Source organism: Peromyscus leucopus, chromosome 8b (genome assembly GCF_004664715.2).
Source record: "Peromyscus leucopus breed LL Stock chromosome 8b, UCI_PerLeu_2.1, whole genome shotgun sequence".
NCBI lineage: Eukaryota > Metazoa > Chordata > Mammalia > Rodentia > Cricetidae > Peromyscus > Peromyscus leucopus.
The window spans coordinates 38580079-38597529 of record NC_051086.1 but is presented as its reverse complement, the minus strand read 5'-3'; the positions used below and the strand labels follow the sequence as shown (position 1 = coordinate 38597529).

The 17451-nt window shown below is 44.5% G+C and overlaps 1 protein-coding gene across 1 annotated transcript; it reads left to right on the top strand.

Annotated features, from left to right (window-relative positions):
* The first annotated feature begins 205 nt into the window (after positions 1 to 205).
* Positions 206 to 15458, top strand: Nmur2 (neuromedin U receptor 2). Its single transcript, XM_028880048.2, has 4 exons — positions 206 to 1027; positions 8625 to 8709; positions 12660 to 12785; positions 14990 to 15458. Exons 1-4 carry the CDS (start codon positions 326 to 328, stop codon positions 15262 to 15264), a joined length of 1188 nt encoding a protein of 395 aa, XP_028735881.1. The 5' UTR covers positions 206 to 325; the 3' UTR covers positions 15265 to 15458.
* The last annotated feature ends 1993 nt before the right edge of the window (positions 15459 to 17451 follow it).

Here is a 17451-nt window from a genome sequence, read left to right as displayed (position 1 = left end):
GCTGATTCTCTGGCTTCTTCCAAGTCACAGGGAGGTCCCTCCTCTCAGACTCCCCAAACACAAAGCAGCACACCAACCTGCCTGGTTCTCCCACGGTGCAGCTTAACACACTCATTGGCCTGCAGCCTGCCGGGGGCGGGGCTTGGGTGGTCCTCAAAAGGAGTTAGCAGCGTGAGAGGAGAGCCCTGGAGGCTGATGCTCTCATCCCAGTCTCACCCGGTCTTCTTCAGGAGCCTCTGCTTTCAGGATTGTCCCCTTTGTGGCTCGGCTTGGGACAGAGCCTCAGATCAGAGGACACCTGTGGCCTTGGATTTTAACCTCAGTGATGGGAAAACTTGAAAATACTTCCTGGGTCCACGATCCTCTCATGAAGTACCTGAACAGCACGGAGGAGTACCTGGCTCACCTCTGCGGACCCCGGCGCAGCCACCTCTCCCTCCCAGTGTCTGTGGCCTATGCGTTGATCTTCGTGGTGGGGGTGATGGGCAATCTTCTGGTGTGCCTGGTGATCCTCCGACATCAGACCTTGAAAACACCCACCAACTACTACCTCTTCAGCCTGGCTGTCTCAGACCTGCTGGTGCTGCTCTTTGGGATGCCTCTGGAGGTCTATGAGATGTGGCACAATTACCCCTTCCTGTTTGGGCCGGTGGGCTGCTACTTCAAGACCGCCCTCTTCGAGACTGTGTGCTTTGCCTCCATTCTCAGTGTCACCACGGTTAGCATAGAGCGCTATGTGGCCATCGTCCACCCGTTCCGAGCCAAGCTGGAGAGCACGCGGCGCCGGGCCCTCAAGATCCTCAGCCTGGTCTGGGGCTTCTCTGTGATCTTTTCTTTGCCCAACACCAGTATCCATGGCATCAAGTTCCAGCACTTTCCCAATGGGACCTCCGTGCCCGGCTCTGCCACCTGCACAGTCACCAAGCCCATGTGGGTGTACAACTTCATCATCCAAGCCACCTCGTTCCTCTTCTACATCCTCCCGATGACCCTCATCAGCATCCTCTACTACCTCATGGGGCTCAGAGTGAGTATCCAAGGTGACTGGCTTGAGGCAGCATCCCTCCTGTTTTCACTCATTTTAAGTTCAAAGAAAGCCCTAGCATGAAGGAAGGACATGATCAGAAGGGGGTGCGGAGGATGACTTTAAGTGGGAAATTAAGAAGCAAATCTTATATGTATGTAAAACAGTGTGCAAATTCCGCACATGTTCTCAGGATATATCTCGCAAGTAAAATCAGTTTGGTTTCCTTTTGAGCAGGGGGGAAATTGCCACCAATTAAACAGAGTGAAACCACAACTCTCTATTATTTTCTTTAGCTGGTGTCCATCATTTTCTCTATGCTCGTTCACCTGTGTTTCTAAGAAAGTGTTAGAATACTTCCTAGGGGTATCAATGTAGATACCACTCGTGGGACCATCTGACTCCAGGGCTTGAGGAGAAGCCTCACTGTGTGCACAGGAAGTGATCTAGGGTTAGAGGGTCACATTCTGGGGCAATTCTTCTGCATTCTCTTGTCTCCTTGCTGCCCCTGCACCACTTCACTGCCTGTGCTGAAATGTCTTGCTGAACTAACTTGTCCTGAGGATATTGTGGGGACCTCCTGCTTAGCCGTCTGAGACGGATATACAGCTGTGAAGGTCTGTATTTCCTTGTGGTGCACTGACCCTTTGATTGAAATATCAAGTTAAATCATATATGTATGTGTACATATATATGATTCTATTTTATATCTACTATACATACATATACTTTGAAAACAGTTTTATAGAAGGTAGGGATTGAGGGATGGAATAGTAAACAGAACTCATAAGTTAAAGCAGTATAATCTATGATTAAGATGCATGTGAGTTTCTGGGAAATCACTCAGTTTCCCTGTATCTTACAATTAGAGTTTCCTTCTCTAAGCTTGTAGAGATAAACATTGTTTTCCATTCTCTCTGGTTCCAAATTAGATGAGAGAATCTGTTTTTGAGAAGTGTAGGAGTGAATCTGTATACTTCCTACTGTATTCTGTACCCAAATTCATAGATGTGAGTCCTCACAATGATAGTTTTATATTCATTTTAGGAAGTGGTTCACGCAGTAAACAGTTATGACGTTATTTAGATTCTCAGGTCCTTGGCTGACATATGCCTTTAGGCAAGCAGCACACAATTCTCCCAGAATTGCTTTCCCATTTGGAGAATGAAAAGGTCACATCACATTATTTCTAAGGCTTCTTCCGGCTCTAACAGTCTGTGGTTCTTTTTTAAAAGGTAAAGAGACTGAGTGGGATAGACATGAGCTATAAATGAAAGAATTAAACACGCACACACACATCCTATCACATCCTCCGGCACTGTGGCACCAGATGCAGGGGCCCACCCCAGTCCATCTCTGAGAAAGGTTTTTATCAACCAAGAGAGGATCTTTTTTTTTTTTAATATTTACTGGCCCTAAAATGAAAGGCCAGGCTTGAGTAGGAAGAACATAATTTGAGTGTCATAGACATGTGGGCACAGTAATGAATCTGACCAGAGAGTGGTGGCATTTTCCTCTAAGATCTGTGTCAAAGCAGACCAGCTCAGTGCCACAGTTCCAGAATGTCCTGTGTATCTAACCCAGAGGAAAAGATTTTCATACGTTTCCAAATGTTAAGCATCCCAAAAGACCGTCTCACTCTGAGACTTTAGTAACAATATCATCTTGTTCAGTGCTAAACAACTATTTGTCTTGTATGAGTTTGGGGGAAATGCCTAAGTTTAACAGCAAACACAGAGTCTTCTAAGCTCTTTGCCTGAGTTTCATTTTGTTCCACTCTCGTGAATCCACAGTGTCTGTGTCCCAAGCTGGTGGCAGCTGAGAAAAGAGCCACCCTACTCTGTGTGAGTAATGCAATTGATGACATCCTGTGTCAGAAAAGATGAAGTAGAAGCAAGTGGACCAGAGGGTACCAGGAAAGGAAATGTCTGATGTGTCATTCGGAGAGTTTGAACAGCCCTACACCAGTGGCCTGCAGAAGCAAGCTCTTTTCATTGACACAGGTGCCACAACCTTTGGACCCTTCCCCTGGAAGGTTCCTGCCACCTGACATCACACTTGCTTTGTCTTTTGACTCTGGTCCCCCCTATCAGTCATGCTTCAAGTGCACTGTCCTGGGGAAGCTCTCCTCGACTCCTGAGCTGCTCTGCCTCCTCTGTTGTAGATGCCATGACTTCCAGTAACTTCCTTCGCTACAATTTATAATGGCATGTGGACCCTTTAGTTCATTTATTTCTCCCAAACCAGACTACATTCAGCCAGGGGATGAAGCTAAATTACTTCCCTTGGTACTGAGCTTCATCTTCTCTACACTTAAGACAAAAGACTTGGAAACATTGTCTCCAAGTCAAGATTTAAAGACACCAAGCCCTAATGGTATTTAAGTTATTGAGTCTGTTGAGAAGTCTAAAAGTGTGACTGAGTCTGGTTGCCACTACCTTCTGAAGGCAGCCAAGACTATGCTGATGTAAGCACAGGACAAAAGAAGCCCTTTGTGTGTTCAAGGCTGAACAACCATTGTTGTTATCTCATTCCAGGTCACGAATTTTTATAGAGATGCTCCTGAGGCTTAGAACATCACAGACATGGAAAGTACATGACCCAAGAGTAGCTTCCCAGCCACATAGGAGGAAGCACTGGCAAAGTCTAGCCTAATCCATGTCTCTCTCACACATGACTTTTGTGTTGGTGAGGAGACATGTGTGAACTGCATAAAAGTCAACTCTGCCTGACAGGCTGCAAACAAGAAGGATAGTGGATGGATGGATGGATGGATAGATGGATGATGGATAAATGGATGGACATGATGGGTAGAGATGGATGGACAGAGAGACAGATGATGAATGGATGGATGATAGAAAAGGGCAGAATGGCAAATTGAAAGACAGATAAATGAATAGATGGGTAGATGGTTAGACAGGCAAATAGGCATAGGAGGAGACTGACAGGCAGAGAGACGGATGGATGGATGGATGGATGGATGGATGGATGGATGGATGGATGGATGGATGGAAGGAAGGAGGGGCAAATGAGCTGATAGAGAAGTTGAAAGACAGACAAATAAGTATAGATCAGGACAATGCGTATCTACACCTATATTCATACATACACACAGATATACTCAAGTATATATATACACACACACACACAACACAATTACCATGAACAGTTCATCAAGATAATAACCTGAAAGATGATCAGTCCCATGAACCTCACCTTGGTGTTCCACTGCTGGAGATGTCAGATAAGTAAGCCCTAAGCTTCTGAACCTTGGAGCATCCTATAGAGTGACCACAGCATCTCATCCCTTTTTGTCATTCCCTGAGTGTGGGTGCAGAGTTCATCCCACTGATGACTGAGTATCTACCCATGCTAAGCATCTAAAGTGAAATGAAAGTATTTAATATTAAAGCATCATTTGATCTTAACTAAGCAGATGTCTTAGACTCTGTTGTGTTGGCCATTGTGAGTCCTGATGGGACACTACCATATCACATATTTAGTCCATCTCTTCCTTAAGTTGGCTGGTTGTGCCATTATAACCTGAAGACACTTCAAGGTGAGCAGTAATGGATACGTGGTTTTCTTTTGGTACAAACCACAATGGCCAGGAGGCTAGTTCATAAAAATATCTATGTGGAATGATTGCTTGGTGTTTGATTTAAAGAAATGCCCCATGGGAGTACAGACTTCCCTGAGAACTATGAAACCCAGCCATGAAATGACCAATCTTTCGATATAGTTCTATTGTTCTTAACTATTGGCTGAAATCAATTATGGAACAACCAACAACTCTGTCTTACAATGGTCACAGTTTTAGAACCGGAATTAAAATCTTTTTATTATTATTATTTTCCCCTTTATTAAAAATAGATTCGTTTCTCATATAATATATCTTGATTACAATTTCCCCTCCCTTTACCCCCACCCAGGTCCTCTCCACCTCCCCTCCCATCCTAATCCACTCCTTTTCTGTCTCTCATTAGAAAAGAATAGGCTTCTAGGAGCTAACAACAAAACATAACAAAATAAAATATAATAAGATAAAACAAAAGCTGTCACATTGAAGTTGGACAAGGCAAGCCAACAGAAGGAAAAGAGCCCAAGAGCAGGTACAAGAATCTGAGACCATTTGTTCATACACTTGGGAGTCCCATAAAAATAAAAATACTAATCTGAAAGCTAGAGAGAGAGAGAGAGAGAGAGAGAGAGAGAGAGAGAGAGAGAGAGAGAGAGAGAGAGAGAGAGAGAGAAGACCTGGTACAGACCCATGCAGGCTCTGTACTGGTTGCTTCCATCTCTGTGAGTTCATATGAACTTTGCTCAGTCTATGCAGAGGGCCTTGTTCTCCTGGTGTCCTCCACCCCCTCTGGCTCTTACACATTCTCTCCTCTTCCACAGTGTTCCCTGATCTCTGGGGGAAAATATTTGATGGAGACATCCCATTTAAAGCTGTGTGTTCCAAGGTCTCTCTCTTTCTCTCTGTGTAATGTCTGGCTGTGAGTCTCTGAATTTAGTCCCTCTTCCCAGGTGACTCTAGGTTTGTGCTGAGCTGACAGCTGAAGCAAAGGCTAACATCTGTCAAGCACAACACAGCTGAATTAGAAAACAGACATTTTCCCAGAAGAGACTCAATAATCCTCATAAGGAGATTCATAAATGAAAGTAGCTGTCCTTGGCTATTTTAATTTATATCACGTCTTTTGAGAAGATGTGGAACAATAATCAGAACCAGCAGAATAGCAAAAAGTTACCACTCATTGAGTACCTCATGCTCCTCTCCGCTCTGGAATGCTTATATTAGAAATACCTTATCACTTTCATACAACCCCCATTTATTTCCATAACAGTGCAGAATTCTCTCAGTTCCTCTCAGGTTTCAGGTGGCTCTAAAAGGTCAAATCTCAAGTAATTTTTAACCACTCTCACTTTCTGAAAACATAGGCTTTATGTAGAGATCACCACAAAGTACAATAGATAGACATAGTAACCACACAGGCGGTGACTGAGACCCATGTGTTCCTGTGGACTGCTTGATTTGAAGAAGCATGTACATTGTAGAGACATAGGATATGGATTTGTGGAGCTTTCAAGGTGAACTTTAATGGGCCAGTCTTCCAAGTTATCCAACTTTAAAGACTTTCTCTCAAGTATTCCCTCAGGATAGCTTGCATCCCAGAAAGTTCACTGTTCCTTAGTCTGTTCATCATCACACACAATTACACCCATTTCTCATTTACCTTGAACTTGAAAATGTCTCCTTATAACTCAGTGGAGCTTGAGACTGTGTAGAACAATTTGAATTTTCCTCCCACTGGATAACCTCAGTTGATACGTCAGGACCCATGTCACCACTAGTGAAGGAATCTCAGCTTGACTATTGGCACATGAAGGGGGCTTAGACTGAAATCCACAAAGTAGGCATGGCACTCGGTGAAGGCTCCTTCAGGAAAACACGCAACTACCAAACACCCAGCTTCTTCTCTGGTTCTTTGCTTTGCTTTCAAGGGAGCTTAAAGCCTGCACACAGCAGCACTCTGAGTGCTTTTCTCACAGTGCCACACAAGCGACCACTGTAGCTCCTGCCTCAGATGCAGTGAAAAAAGGGTCCCTTCCATTCCCAAGAGTACAGAAGCAAGTACATGAAACCCCATTGGCTCCAGTTACCCAACTACTGGGACTGGGGGATGAGACCGTCGGATCTGCTAGGTTATTTGGCAATGGAACCAGGAGCTGGAGATGGGGCTAACTCAGCTTAATCTTCCCTGTCATCTTGATTGGATTTAGAATCACGTAGGAGACATGCCTTTGGGCATTTTTCAGAGGACATTTCCAGAGTGGTGTAACTGAGGGGGGGGGGAGATCCACCCTGAATGGATCACAGCAGCCCCTATGCTGGGGTTCCAGACTGAATGAAAAGGGGATGTAAGAGAAAGGGAGTCCAGCACAGTATTGGCCTCCTTCTGTTTCCTGACTGGGATGTAATGTGACCATCTGCTTCATGCCCCTGCCTCTGTGACCTCCTCTCTCTCTCTCCCTAATGGACTCTCCTCAAACTACATGTCAACCTAAACCCTTCCTCCAGGAAGTTGCTTCTTGTTAGGTATGTTGTCATAGCAATGAGAAAAGTAACTAGCACACCAACCGAACTACTAAGTGTAGGAAAGGAATAAACAGCCGAAGAGAGAGTTGGGGTGCTGCTGGTAAGAAAATAAGGGGGGATGTCAGAGAATTAACAGACACTGGACCTACTTCTGGGTGTGTGATGGTCACAGGTCATCAGAGTTCCTATCTTCTGGTACATCATCCCCACAGACAGAAAGTAGATCTAACAGAGAAAGACTCCACCACCAGATGAATAACACAGCTATCTGGTGCTTGTGGACTTTGGAGGAAGAAGGAAACAAAGGGCTAGAGCTGCTGCATCTACAGGGGTAGGCGGGCCTTAAACAAGCTAATAGAGACGGCATGTCAGGTCACGTTGACATTCCAAACTTACATTACTATAAGGATCACACTATATTCCAATTAGGATAAATATGTGTCAATGTTTAAATTCTGAAGGATGTGCAGCTTTATCAGCAGAATCAGAAAACCGGCATGTCCTAAATTATGCTTGTCAGTGCAGTGGCGAAATCTGCTGAAAAGAGCTGGGAATGTATTATTCAAAGAAATGCGACTCCCTTTTCAACTGAGACGAGCATGGGAGACACAAATGTGGAAAGTGGAGGAAGGAATGCATCAACCCCTGGGAGATCCACACTGCTCATGAGCATATTCAAGACTCTGAAAGTCCCACAATGTTGTGGTTTGAAAGGGATGCCCCCCCCATATGTCCATATGTTTGCATGTCCAGTTCCCAGTTAATGAACTGTTTGGAAGGATTAGGAGGTGTGGCCTTTGAGATTTCAAATACCCACACCAGGCCCAGTATCTCTCTTTCTCTCTACCTAATGCCTTTGGATCAGGATATAAAGCTCCCAGCTACTGTTCCAACACTGTGCCTTCCTGCTTGCTGCCATATTTCCCACCATGATGATCATGAACTGAAACTGTAAGCAAGCCCCCAATTAAATGCTTTCTTTTATAAGCCTTGCCTTAGTTATGGTGTCTCTTTACAGCAATACAACAGTAACTAAGACACACAACAGAGATCATAACATTCGTGAGATCATCATATTTCATTTTCTGGAATCTCTCGTCATGTGGCACAGGGTCTTGACTCTAATGATGGGTCTAACAAAAATGAAAGAAACTAAGTGAATAGAAGGGCCTAGCTAGCATTTTATTGGTATTGTTCATTTCAGGATTAACCATTTTGGCCGTGTGTGTGTGTGTGTGTGTGTGTGTGTGTGTGTGTGTGTGTGTAACATTTATTAACACACTACAGAACTAGAACTGCATAGAATTACTTATTAAAAATTTGGTTTTTCTATTTCTTGCCCATAACCCTGTCCAGTTAATTCGGAGGTCCTAGATTAAATTCTGTGAAGTATTTAGAAGTTTAAAAACATTTCTTCAAGTGCTGTCTGTATACCTTCAAAGTTTCTGGTGGGGGAGCAAGCTTCTCTTCCTAACCAGATCTCCACTTCTCTTTCAGCTAAAGAAAGATGAGTCCCTTGAGGCAGACAAAGTGACTGTGAACATTCATAGACCCTCCAGAAAATCAGTCACCAAGATGCTGTGTAAGCTGCTTGCTTTGTTTCAGTGTTTGTTCACTTTGGTTTATCAGAGCGAAGGACTTGTGTTGGGCACTGACGTAATGGTGCTGGCTGAGATGTTCTTCTTGGTTTCCAGAAGGTTCCATGGCTTGCCTGTTTTGTTTCATCTTTGGCTTTGAGCATTCAAACCCTTGTACTAGGTTACAGTTGCTGAGATGCCTTCCAAGCGCTCTGAAATAAATCACATTGGCATGCTAAGCCTGAGCACCGCTCTCTCTGTAAGATGGGATGGGGGTGGGTTCTGAACCTGTCTGTGTTCCAGCACTCTTCAGACATGGGATACAGGTCATGGTGGATCCTGCACTCACAAATGCTTCCACACACAATATTTTATAACTTACTTCAGGGGATTGTGAGTTCCCAATGGCCACGTAGATGCTGTGGATCTTTCCAGTTCCAGATTAAGAGTGACTAGTCATGAATTCTCCGGAGTGAATCATCCCACCAAGCACACTATGTAGCCTTGTATCAAAATGTCATCCTGTTTAAAAACAAAACAGCAAAAATAACCTTTTTTATTGGAAATACACATACTTGTAAGAGACAAAATATTTTAAGAAATCCAGGTGCTGACCAACCTCTCCTAAAAGGATGCTAGAAAAGAAAATGAGCCCTTGGGCTGGGGAGATGGATCGGCAGCTAAAGTACTTGCTGTGTAAGCATGAGCACTGGGTGTCAGCTCCCTAGAGACCACACAAGTGCTGGTGGGAGTCACCACCCTCTTATAATTGCACTCTCGGAAGGAAGAGACAGGGGGTTGGTAGAGTAAGTTGGCTATGGAGACTGGCCGTACCAGTGAGCTCTTGGTTTGACTGCGAGATCCTGCCTCAATGAATAAGGTGGCTGAGTGACTGAGGACAATTCCCGACTCAACCTTGGGTCTACACACAGGCGCGCGCGCGTGCCCGCCCCCCCCCACACACACACTCAAACATGCATGCACACATATGCACATACGTACATACACAAGTGGGAAAATTAAAATAAAAAACTAAGCAAAGCAACACCAGACCTCCAGGAGAGACACTCATGAGGTATGTGAAACATCATAAACTTTCCAAATTACAGCCTGCATTCAGAGAGGAAAGACTCCTCGGGCTAAGGTACACAGGAGTGTGGGAGCTGGCCCTCTGTGAACAGAAACCAGAAATCACTGAAGCCGGTCTTTTGGCTCTAATAATCATTTTCTTTGAAGTGGTTCAGCCCCGGGTGGAACCTGGTCTGTGTTGACTGGGAAGCAGGGAGTCTCCATTACTTCTCCCCTTCTCCCTCTGATCATGATCTCATCAATGTTTGCTCCTGTTAGCATCTCAGTAACACACCTGGGGTGGAGCTCTCTGGTAGAGCATGTGCTCTGAATGTACAAGGCCCTGAATTCAATTCATAGCATCACACCACACACACACACACACACACACACACACACACACAAAGAAAAAAAACCAACAACAGATCTGAGCTGGGTTCAAAGCCAACCTGTGCAACTTAACACGACTCTGTTTCAAAATAAAAAGTAAAAAGAGGACTGAGCAGTAGCTCAGTGGTAGAGTGCTTGCCTGGCATGTGTGAGGCCGTGGGTTCAATTCCCAGTCCTAGAAAAAGGAGGAAAAGCTATAATAATAACATGTAAGGCATTTTTCTTCATTATTATCAGGAATTAAGGCCGGAAGTGGGCAATTGACGGCCATTTCATTGAGGGAGAAACTCAAAAGAAACCAGATATTTTGGAAAGTTCATTGCACAGGCAGACAGATTTTCCTCAATATTAACACCAGAAAGAAACCAAGATACCATTTCCTATGAAAACCTGGAATGTGCACAAGCACAGAGTTGCAAAATGAAGACCATCTACCCACCTCTCAGCCTCAGACGTTGTTCCCGGCTCACGGCTGCTCTACCTCATCAGCACCCTCGAGTCTCCTCCTTCAGCCCCTGTTAGATCACTCAGGTACAAACCTCACGCACCTGCCACAGGAAAAGATGTGACAACTTCTTAGGAGAGAAAATACTTGTTTATCTTGTGGAGCTTCCAGATCCTGAGGGGAAACTATTGTCATACCCAACTCTGCCCCGGGGCTGGAAATGAGCAGAAGAGGCATCTCTGTGTGCTTCTGACTCAGGACAGGCAGTTCCTCCCAGAATCAATACTATATTTTCAGTTGTTCCTCCCACAATCAATACTATATTTTCAGTTGTTCTGTCTTTGTTCCGGCCCAGCACAGAATCAAAAGGGTCAAAGGAACTCCTAATTACCTCTAGAGTACTGTGTTAGCAACTTTGTCTTGTTGCTACGACAAAATGAAGGAAGGAAGGCTGAGGAGACGGGTCGGCTGGTAAAATGCTTGCTGCACAAGCTTGAGAACTTGAGTTTGATCCCCAGCACCTGTGTGACAAAAAGCTGGGCACAGTGGTGTGTGCTTGTAATTCCAGAGCATCCCAGAGCTGGGCAGGTGGACGCAGGTGGATCCCTGGGCTTTGCTGGCCGGCAGTCTAGCTGAATTGTGAGTTCAAGGTGAAAATGAGAGACTGTATCAAAACAAAGTGGGTAAGCCTCCTGAGGATTGACACTTAAAGTTGACCTCTGCCCTTCTCAATACACACATACACACGCACGCACGCATGCACCGGCACGCACATAAGACAAAGACACGTAAGACACACACAATAAGGAAAAGCTTTGGGCCTATTGTGAGGCAGAATATCACCGAAACAGGGAAGGTAGAAAGAAAAGAATGGAGGGAGAAGGGAGGGAGGAAGGGAGGGAGGGGAGGGGGCGAGCAGTTCTCTTTACATCAGCTGCAGACATCAAGTCTCTGTGGCAAAGGCTAGGCAGCTTACCCAGGAGTGGATTGCTACCAATGTCTTTTTGGAGCTTTCGGTCACTTGATCCTTCAGCTTTGGGCCTGTGGTGAGGCAGAGCATCACAATAAGGCCTGTGGTGGAGCAAAGCTGTTCACTTCACAGCCTGCAAACAGAAAGGAAGGAGTAGAGAGTCCCCACACTCCCTTCAAGGCACAGCAAATGCCTGCCTCCTCCATCTAAATTCCTCAAGTTTCCACCCCACCCCCACCCCAGACAGCATCATCCACTGGGGACCATGCCTCAGAGGATGAGGTTGGGTGGCTGTTGGAATCCAATTCCTAAGAATTCTCTGAAAACCTGTGACTGTAGCTATCACAGCTCCCTAAAACAACCCAATCTAATCAGTGTATGAGTCTCTAAACGTCTGCTGAGAGCATGCTTTGTTTCCCACAATCAAGTGGTTTGGGAACTTTGAAATATATTCAGTTCTATTTTAAATATTCTAAGGAGAAACATACAAGAAATCTTGAGATGTCTCAGTGGTTAAGAGCCTTTGATATACTTGCAGAGGACCCACATTCGGTTCCCAACACCCACACTGGGCAAGTCAAACCTGAGTTTGACCTCCAGGACCCAGGAGAAGGAAAGAACTGATTTCAAGAAGTTGCCCTCTGATTTTCACATGTGTGTTGTGGCATGTGAATGTGTGTTGTGTGCACACACATACACAAATAGTAATAACTGGACTTAGAGGGTTCTCAACAAAAAAGACATGAAGTTGAAATGGGGGCATGGGAAAATAGGGGTAGAAATGATGTGTTATGTTTTATTATGTGCATTTATGAAAATTTCAAAAACAAAGAGAAACTTCAAGTAAAAAATGAAACTTTAAAAGAAAACTTGGGCGATTGTATAGAAAACTGATCCTAGAGCCATATGATAAATTCTTCTGTTTGAATAGTCTTTCTCTCTGGGGTCTCATTTGCCTGTGGCACTCAGCACTTAGCCACGGTGGCAGGGAAAACCTGATAAAAGAAGGAAAACCATTGGGAGCGAGCATCACATCCTTCCCTGGCCTAGTCCGTCACTCCTTCTCTCACTTCCTCTTCCAGTTGTCCTGGTCCTTGTGTTTGCTATCTGCTGGACCCCCTTCCATGTGGACCGGCTCTTCTTCAGCTTCGTGGAAGAGTGGACTGAGTCCCTGGCTGCTGTGTTCAATCTCATCCACGTGGTATCAGGTAAAGGCTCGGTGGGTTCAGGGATGTAACTGTACGGTAGCTTTTCCTTCACTCCGTCCTGAGGCATTCATCACCATGCAAGCAGCTCACAGGGATCTGTACTTCTGTCACCGAAAAAGTGGGAGCTGATTGCATTCAGGGATTAAAAATGTTTCCAGGTTACTTTACAGAAACCCCCAACTCCACATGTGAGTGTGATAATTACAGCAGGGGAGTAGTTGGCGATCAAAAGCAATTGAGAGCAAAGAAACACATGAGAAGAAATGGCTCACCCAAAGGCATAAAGCTGTAAAAACAGTGAAAATGGGGCTCACATCTAAGCTATTGAATTTCAAGTTCAAGGTTTTTTTCCAACAAACTAGAGAACCCTACTGATGTTAGGTTCAGGGCACTTCTCCCCAGCTGTTTCTGTTGTCACTGTCTTATTCTGTGGCCTGTGGACTATCAAGGACATGACCACAGAGCAAGTTAGATGTATGTATGCAACTTAGGGATATCACAGCTCGGGACAGAAGGAAGGAGGGAGGGGAGAGAAAGATTGTACTGCAGACCTTCCTGTATAACGCCACCATTTCTGCCTCTGAACATTTGTGCCCAAATACAAGTTCTGTCTCTTCATCGACTCTCTCCTATCCACATCAAGGTATAGCTGGTGTCATCACCTCCACTGAGTCCCTCCTAGCCACAGCAGTCTCTGTTATAACAGAGTAACTGTTGTAGTCTGACTGTTGGTAAATGCATCCTCCTAGGAGACGTCATTGTGTATCCCTGTTACTAGCTTTGCCAAGGATCCTGCCTCTGCTATATTCTTCCAAGTACTTGGAGAGGAAAAAAAACTAAATCCCCTGTCTTTCAATGTGCTTTGAAGTTCTCAAAATGTCCTGGTAAGCATTTGATCCATGTCGGAGTGAACAGACATGTCTCCTCGTCCCAGAGAGGGCACTGACCATAGACACAAAGAAGGGATTCCATCCAAGTGCAGTTTGTTAAACCAATGAGTCACTGGGGTTACTAACAGGAATGAGTGATTTATGGGCAGCTATATCACCAAAAAAAAATCTATTTCTCAGCAATGGTTAACTGTCTATAAATCCCTGGAAGGAGCCCGACCTCATCAGTCACTCCCCAAACAACTGTTAACTGTCTAAATCTTTGAGGAAAGGCAGGCAAGCCCTTCCCCTGTAATGCAGAGTTAATGGGAACACTCTTGTGTAGTCTCCAATGGGTGATCACAGCTGACAGTTTGAGAGGGCGGTGGCCATGACCATGACTTGCCGAGAGGATGCTGTTTCACAACACACAGCTCCCACCAGAATATCCTGCCCCTATTTTCCAGAAGGAGGTGATATGCCAGTGTTTATCTAAGGGCACAAAACAAAAGAGGGTCGGGGTCCTAACCCCCCCCCAAGCTTTATTGCTGTCTTATAGAAACAAAACAGGAAATAAAAATGGGTGTACAGGAGCTGGAGAGATGGCTCTGTGGCTAAGGGCTCATAATGCTCTTATAGAGGTCTCTACTTCAGTTCCCAGACCCCATAGCAGGTTTCTTACATGCCTGTAATTCTAGTGCCAGAGGGCCAGACATCTTCCTTTGGCCTCTGTGGGTACTGGGACTCAGGTATACACACACACACACACACACACACACTTACATAACTAAAAAAATAAATCTCTAAAGAAAAGAGTGCATTTATAACAAGCAGAGAAAAGGCAATATACAAGCTGCCTGGTAGACAAAATAAATAGAAAAATATAATTATTCAGTGGAAGAGCTATCAAGGGAAGCAGGAGTGGGTAGGAAAGGGACATGGCAGGGAGCAGAAAAGGATGATCTCTCTCCAAGAGGTTTTCAACAGAATGAAGAATCTTAGCAGAGATCAAATGTTGGCTGATTTACCAATCCTCACCCTGTGGTTTCAAATAATAGCTTTAACTAAAAATCCAATGAAGAAACAAACCTCTTTCCTCTGATATTTGAGCATCTCTCACTAGTGACATCACTCGGCATAATGGCTCTTCTGTTGCTCTATGTTTGATTCCTGAGTGCACAGGTGGATCTGCTCATAACATTTCCTATTCTCAGTGAGTGCCCTGTACACCCCACTGCTTCCAGGAGAGGCAATCAGGAGGTTCTCGGCCTTTGCTAAATATTTATACTTCATCCTATCTTGCTGTCATGTCTTCTTTCAATCCCTCCTTCGCAGGCGTCTTCTTCTATCTGAGCTCAGCTGTCAACCCCATTATCTATAACCTCTTGTCGAGACGCTTCCGGGCAGCCTTTCAGAATGTCATCTGTCCTTCCTGCAAATGGTGTCATTCCCAGGATCTCCCACCAGGACCTCCAGCCCAGAAGATCATCTTCTTGACAGAATGCCATCTTGTGGAGTTGACAGAGGATGCAGGCCCCCAGTTCCCCTGTCAGTCATCCATCTACAGCTCACACCTCTCCACAGGCCATTGTGCTGGGCAGGTACCATGAAGGGAGTGGTCAGAAGGCCACTTCAGAAGGCCTGGATTCTGTGGATTGACATCCCTGTAGCTCCAGCACCGTAGGAGGGACTTCCTGTCACCTGTGCCTCCTGTGTGCCATTAGGAAGATAACAAGATTCTTAGATCCCATGTACACCATGCTTTTATTAATGTAAAACTCCAGACTTCATTCTAGGTCACAGTGAAGACATTGGTGATTTATACATTCCATCTTTCTGTATGGTGAGTTTTCATAACTGTGATTGCAATGTGCCACGTGAGTCCTACTTAAAGACACCCTCATAACGGTTGAGTTTAACAGAGTGAAGCATTACAGAGAAGCTAAGCAGCACAGCACAGTTATCCCAACCTCCAAACCCAGGACTCATAAGAAACTACTGGTGGTGAGCCAGCGGCTAGCTCAGAACCGCTCGCTAAAGCTCACCCCTCCAAGAGTTAGGACTTTTGCAAGCTTGTTATCGAATGAGCGATGACTTGAAATCAGTCATAGTAGAAATATTTATGCTACAGAAATTAACAAGCTCTCTAAATCAGGGCTAAATAATTTTTATCCCCTGGAGAGCTGGCCCATGAGCAGGTGGAGAGCTATTAATAAGCTGCATTTTGCCAGCTTGCTGCGATCTGTGTGACTTGTTTTTAGAACAAATGCTGGTAATGCTGTAATTATGGACTACTTAGAGTTGTGGTTAACTCTGAAAAGAATGCTATGGACTAGATTTTTTTTTTAAAACCTAGAGTTCCTAGATGAAAAATAAAAAAGAAAAAACTGCTAATTAAGCCATGGAAGCAGCATCAGCATTTTACAATTAACCTAGAGTCGAAAGATTATTTTTGGATGCCATCCGTTAACATTAGTGCAGGAGACGACAATGGACCCAGTGCTATTTCCCATCACACATCTGTATTTACAGTGTCCACACGGTGTGTTGTCAAAGCCGGTAGATTTTCTATATTCTCTACTTGGCTGCAAACTTATTTTCTTCTTAACAAGTAGGAACATGATAAGTGGGTTAAAGGTTCTCATCCCCAAGGCTGAGGACCTGAGTTCAATGCCTGAAACTGACACAGTTGAAAGAGGGAACTGGTTCCTTCACAAGCTGTCTTCTGACCTCCAAACATGCACTATGGCATATGCTCTCCACACATCCCCTACACACACCACACTAAACAAATTCATATAAAAATTTGAAGATGTTATAAATCCGTAGTGTGGAAGCTAACAACTATACCATCTTCTAGAAGTCCTGCAAATCAAAATCATAGACAAAGCAGCCTTGAATCCCTTCCTATCCTTTCCCATCCACAGTAGATGACTGAATGCCACGTGGACTCCACTTCTGACCCCTACCTGTGGAACACGATGGAAGCATGTTCGAGGCAAGGGCATTTTTAGAAGTTTTGACTGATTTATGAATGGGATAGATATTGTAGGCTATACCTACAATATACTGATTTCACCGCTGTGCAAAACAGACTGTTAACTTAGAGAGTTAGAATGATGGACGAGTCTGGCAAAGAAAGCCAAGGACTATAGGACAGAGAGAAGCAAGGGCTGGAGAGATGGCTCGGTGGACAAAGACAGTCATGGGCCAGTCTGATGATCTGAGTTCCGATGGTTGAGGAAGAGACCCAACACCTGAAGCTGTTCTCCGACCCCCATGTATTCACCATGACTTGTGTGGCAGCACCCCCTTCACACACACAACAATAAAATTATTTTTTTAAAAAAAGCAATTTACCCTTTCAAGCACATACAATGTCCATATACCACGAAATCACATAGAGGCATAGATAAGAATGTTTGTGAGTAAATAGTTATTTTGAAGATAGACCTTAAAAGGTTTGATAGGACACACTTATTTGAATATTTTTCACAGCAGACAGACTATCTTTTATCAACACTTTGTTTTGTTTTATAAACACTGAAAACGTTAGATCCTGGCTTTGACGACCAATTCTTCAGTAATAAAATGGAATAAACACTGTCCTGTGGACGTTCATGTGTTCTCTTCACTCGCTGTTTCTCCCACCTTACTGAGAAATAAAGTATTCCTGTGCACCCCTGCCTCCAATTGACAGCAAAGAGCTTATCCTCACTTACACCTGGGGAAATTATACAAGCAATCTCAAAGCATCCGAGGCTACAACAGTTCTCACATCTCACTCAAAAACCTGC